Source organism: Varroa jacobsoni, unplaced genomic scaffold (assembly GCF_002532875.2).
Source record: "Varroa jacobsoni isolate VJ856 unplaced genomic scaffold, vjacob_1.0 scaffold_1347, whole genome shotgun sequence".
Classification (NCBI taxonomy): domain Eukaryota; kingdom Metazoa; phylum Arthropoda; class Arachnida; order Mesostigmata; family Varroidae; genus Varroa; species Varroa jacobsoni.
In genome coordinates, this window is record NW_019214249.1 from 259046 (window position 1) to 263978 (window position 4933).

The 4933-nt window shown below is 43.4% G+C and overlaps 1 protein-coding gene across 1 annotated transcript; it reads right to left on the reverse strand.

Annotated features, from left to right (window-relative positions):
* Positions 1-2093: 2093 nt before the first annotated feature.
* LOC111269042 (cuticle protein 16.8) lies at positions 2094-4536 on the reverse strand. Its single transcript, XM_022848357.2, has 2 exons — positions 4306-4536; positions 2094-3348 (listed from the first exon to the last, which is right to left on the reverse strand). The coding sequence occupies exons 1-2, from the start codon at positions 4430-4432 to the stop codon at positions 2996-2998; spliced, it is 480 nt and encodes a 159-aa protein (XP_022704092.1). The 5' UTR covers positions 4433-4536; the 3' UTR covers positions 2094-2995.
* Between the last annotated feature and the right edge of the window lie 397 nt (positions 4537-4933).

Sequence of the window (4933 nt, forward strand, 5' to 3'; positions counted from 1 at the left end):
TAAGCGAAGAGTGCCCCTTCCTTAGTAAGCATACGAGGAAGAGAGAAAGCCGTGGCAAGACGCAGGCAACGTATTTGGATTAGAAAGCGAACGTGAAGGGGACAAGATGAAGACTAGGACCGACGATGGCCCCATCGGGGGAAGGGGTGCAGGAAAGCCTGGTTCTTTCTAAGCAAGTTTCCTCCCAGACTTCCGTCTATCTCACATCTAGGCCTTCAACCATATTGCTTTGCCGTTTCGAACAACGCGTGGAAGATAGACACCTCTTTTCATGCTGGATTGGTGGGATGGACAAATGAACCGTGGAAATGCGGCGTATGGTGCTCGGTGGGCACGGAGTACCGGCTGGCGTGCCAGCACGGCTATTTCTACCTTGTCCGCCAAAGGATACGTGACTTTTCTCGAGCGATTTAACAAGAAAAGCACAGCGGCCGGCAAAAAAACGAATGGAGATACAGCAAATGACAAACGGTAGAAAGAGCGGTAAACAATAACACAGTATTTTGAGGTGCTATGACAGGATCTGCTGAAGAATCAAGTATGTAGGATTATGGTTAATGTCAATTGTAGTGCAAATCTCGCACCCCAGAACAAAAACAAAATAGCGACGCCATACGTGAAGATACGTGTTGTACTACACCTACAATTGAAGCTGTTTTATACATAGTACTTGCTACATTTTTTGTTTCATCATGGCTGTACATAGTCTGTATTTTTAGATCCTAAAAAGCCTTTATTTTTAGATTCTAGATTATAAAGATCTAGACTTTCCAGAAGACAACTTGATACGATTAATGTAAGTGCTCGTTCACTTCGAGTTGTAGTTCTCATCAGTGACGTCGACGGCGACACCGCAGTTCATGCTGACTACCCCTTACCGACGCGACCGACATTCGACATGAAACCGTCTATGCAAACATAAAAAATGCAGCAATGTCCACGTCTTAGAAACAACGCTTACGAGCGAGCAGGTACAGACAGCTGGTGAAAATCCGTGAACGATGCTGAACATCTGCGGGCGCTCGAACCCGTCATGGGTGAACAAGCAAACAAGGGAACTCAGTAGCGGATGTTTCTGGAAGGCTGCGTGGAGAAAGGCTATCTGTGCGTGTCCATGCGTGTCTGTGTATGTTTTCTCGAGCTCGCATCAGCGGGCGGATAGATAGACAATTGAATCAATTCTTATTTGAGTTAGGTACACGATGCAACATGCTCAGCTTTGTCGAGCTGCGGGTCAAACTGTGAGCGAATTTCATCATGGTATGGCTGATCGAGCTTGCATAGCGAGTAAACTCGGTCAAACTTCAATGATATTCAGTCTTCATAAAACGATTGCGTTATATGTTGTGCTTCTAGAGCCTTTTCGGATAAAGGAATAAAATTCGACTCTTATTTGTCTTCAGTGGATCTATAATGATAGAAAGAAACTACTTGAATCTACGTTACCAACAATACCAAACCTCCGATTTAAGTAATCCTACTAAAACAGATAATTTAATTTAAAACAGATCTATTAAAGCGGCCCGACTGCTCTGCACAAACGAGATATTGATTCGGTGAGTTGGGATAGGAGACTATGCCAAAAAATTACTTGCCATTCAATGTCAAAGCCAAGACATGTAAAGGTTCCGAGGCCTTTAAGGTTCCAGCAGATGCCGAGAAAGGATGACAAGTTTAAAAAATACGGATAAATAATGAGCATAAGATGGAAACGCGTCTGACAGAGACTTCAAAATCGAACTTAAGTTTGATCAGAAAAAACATATAAAAATAATAGTACACATGCTATAACATACGAAACGAACGGTAAAAATATAGAAGAAATTAGAAACGCTCCATAATAAGTAAATAGGTTGTTCTTCTATGTAAACGCCGTCAAACGCATCTTGAGTTCAAAAGTTTTGGAAAGAAAGTAATGCCCATTGAAAATAACGGTAAACGACGCTATATGCGATACACCCAACTTCTTTTCGAATTCGAGGTGTGAATCTCCCTGTTCAGTGTGAGACCTAAAATAAGTCCTACTTTTAAAAAATTTCATGGTAACGCCAAAGAGAAAAGGTAATTTATGTAATGAGTAAAAACAAGAAAGATGATGCTGTTACAAGAAAAGAGACTAATGTATTTTCAACATACTTCGAGGGAAATAAAGTCGAGGCAAGTTACCGGTAAACGATCCGACATGCGTGGAGTCAGTAAGCGAGCGGTTATCATATGTGGGCCAAGCGGCTTTGGCACATTGGAAAAGATGGTTGCGCCGGCCCGAAAGTATTAGAACAAGGTTTCGCCAAATTGAGGTTTCATGGTTTTTGGCAAGGACTTGTGTGGCGTGACAAAGGCTGGCCTACACAGCATACAATACGAGCAATTACAGTGAACCATTGTAAAAAAAGACGCGTGACTAGTAAGAGGCGAAACAAATGTAAATGCCATCTATATCAACAAATAAATTCATGGTAGATTTGTATCAAAGGGAAAAAGAGTAGACATTTTCGGTGATGTTTGTGGTAATTGAAAAGACGTATAGTGTGCAAGTGCTACCAAAATGTAGTAGATAACCATAAACAAGAAAGGAAGGATGTACGTGATCCGCCGTGTTAGAAAAAAGAGAATTGTAAGAATGAAATTCTCCCGTAGTCATTGCGGCAATTTTTACCACTATGTAGAGCAAATGGTGATATAATAAAATGGAAGTGTTTAAATGAAAAGCTCAGATAACAGAGATACTGTAGCGCTCACACGATGGAATTGAACCGGGGGTATCTCAGAGAAGGAGTCAGAAGGAAGCGGCAGCGAAAAAGAGAGAAATTGAAGAGGTAAAAGTGGGGATAAAGGACATGATCAAACAAGGGAAACAAACAAGAATGGTGAGCATCACGAGCACGAGAGACAGCTGAATTGAGGGCATCGTAGGCGGAGATATTTATTGGACTCGAAAGCGAGACGGAGATATTACCGATAGCGAAAACGATATATTGGAAATCCCACTAAGAGCTTAGGCACGCTTGCGGAAGAGTCCTGCTGCGGCATGGACTGGTCGGAGAGCGGCGAAGCCATGGGCAGCTGGAGCCGGCAGGTAAGATGGGGCGATGTACGATGCGCGGGCCTTGACGCGTTGCGAGTCGAACGCAAGGGCAGCCTCGGGTCCGGTCGGAGCGGACGACTGAATGGTCACATCGGCAGGGTTCTTCGACTCTGTCCCGAGTTCGTTAGTGATGACGTCGGCATGAAAGCCGGTCTCGTCAGCCCAATATGACACGGTGCGTTGGCGGCCGTCAGCAAGCGAGATGGTGTACTTGCCGGTGATCCGACCGGATCCATCGGAGCTTTCCTCAGCATTCGACGTTCCTACGAGGACATTCAGTAGAGGTTTTTAAAGTATGTCAGCGAAAAATAGAAGCTCAAGATAAGATGGATTGATCATATGTGATGTCGAGATTTCGAGACATCTTCGAAAAGCGTCAAAGGTAAGGGAGCATGCAGTATCAGTCTGCTGACGTTGTGAGGCTAACAACGGAAACCGTACATTTGGTATTCCGTGATATCTATGCATTAAACCACTAAATTAAAACTAAATCCTCAAAGGTGGCGCAGCAGTAACGCAGAAGTTTACGACTCCTCTGACCTACGTTCAAAAACACGCTTTCTTAGAACATCTGCCGCTCATACCTAAATAATGGACTTACAATGAGACCGGAGTACCCCCGACAGTTACCTGTCTCGTTTGCATGGTTTAAAATGTTCATAATAATTTTTCAAGTAGAAGTAAGCTTTTTTTTTTTCTCTGCAGCAATAGCATGACATAGTTTCTGTAATCCCAACATGGAATAAAACATAAAGCATCCAATATAGGTACAACGATTAAGAGCGTGGATGCATCAAATTATAAGCTTCTAAATGTTGTGCTTTAAGATATAATTGGAAACAAAATTCAATTTGAAGTAAAAATATTCGAAAATAAATAATTAGGATGAAGCCAACGGTTTTTGAGCCGTTCGCTAACTAGAATATATCAACCAATAACACAAAAAAAAACCTAATCAGCTGGTTCCTATCAGGTGTATGTATCTTGTACAGGTATCACAACACCTTATCGAATATTGCTTATTGTTGAATTATACTCCTAAACGAAAAGGACGCACTTTATGAACACAGCACAACCCATCACAACTATGCATAGCATTTACACAAAATATATCTGTGATATACAATATGAAAATCCATTGTGACACATCTTGGCACACTGAAACGTTGAGATCACCATTTTCGCTACTGAAAGCGATTGATCTCCCACTAATTACTAACCCTCAGCGTCCTGCGTCGAATATACGTATTGATAGGGTTGAGGAGGTCCGTACGCCTCTTGTTGAGCGTACTTTTGTCCTGCTACAGAAGCCACAAATAAGGCCACAACAACTGTAAGCATACGCATCTTTACGGTCCTGTATGAGGCTGAAACGGCAGGAAAAATCGAGTCGGTTGTTTTTATTCACTTTGAGGACGCACAGTCAATTCTGTGCCGACTTCTGGCCCGCGGTGGTTCTTATATTGTGCAGCAGCTGCTGCTGCTGCTGTTGCTTTGATAGCGCTGGGCCCCAGACGGATCCAACTCTTCCCTCGCGGCTGTCGGAACGAGCTGTCGTAGGTGGTATCGAGAACCAGTCGTCAGGTGCCTGTGTGCAATGGCACCAATGTGCACGGCAGAAAACGGATGGACGGATCAGTCCGGCTGTAGGTATTGTCTTGACAGCTGGACATTAGCAATGGCTGGGCAAACGAAGGGAAGGTAAACGAAGAGGGCAAGATGACGTTCGCGGGAATAGACTGGAAGAGAAAGATAACTGTGGTAAATAGGCGGTATTGTGTGCCGTATGCGGACAGTCGTTACGGGAGCAAATCATGGGTCAAGCGGTAACTTAATGATGGACCATTC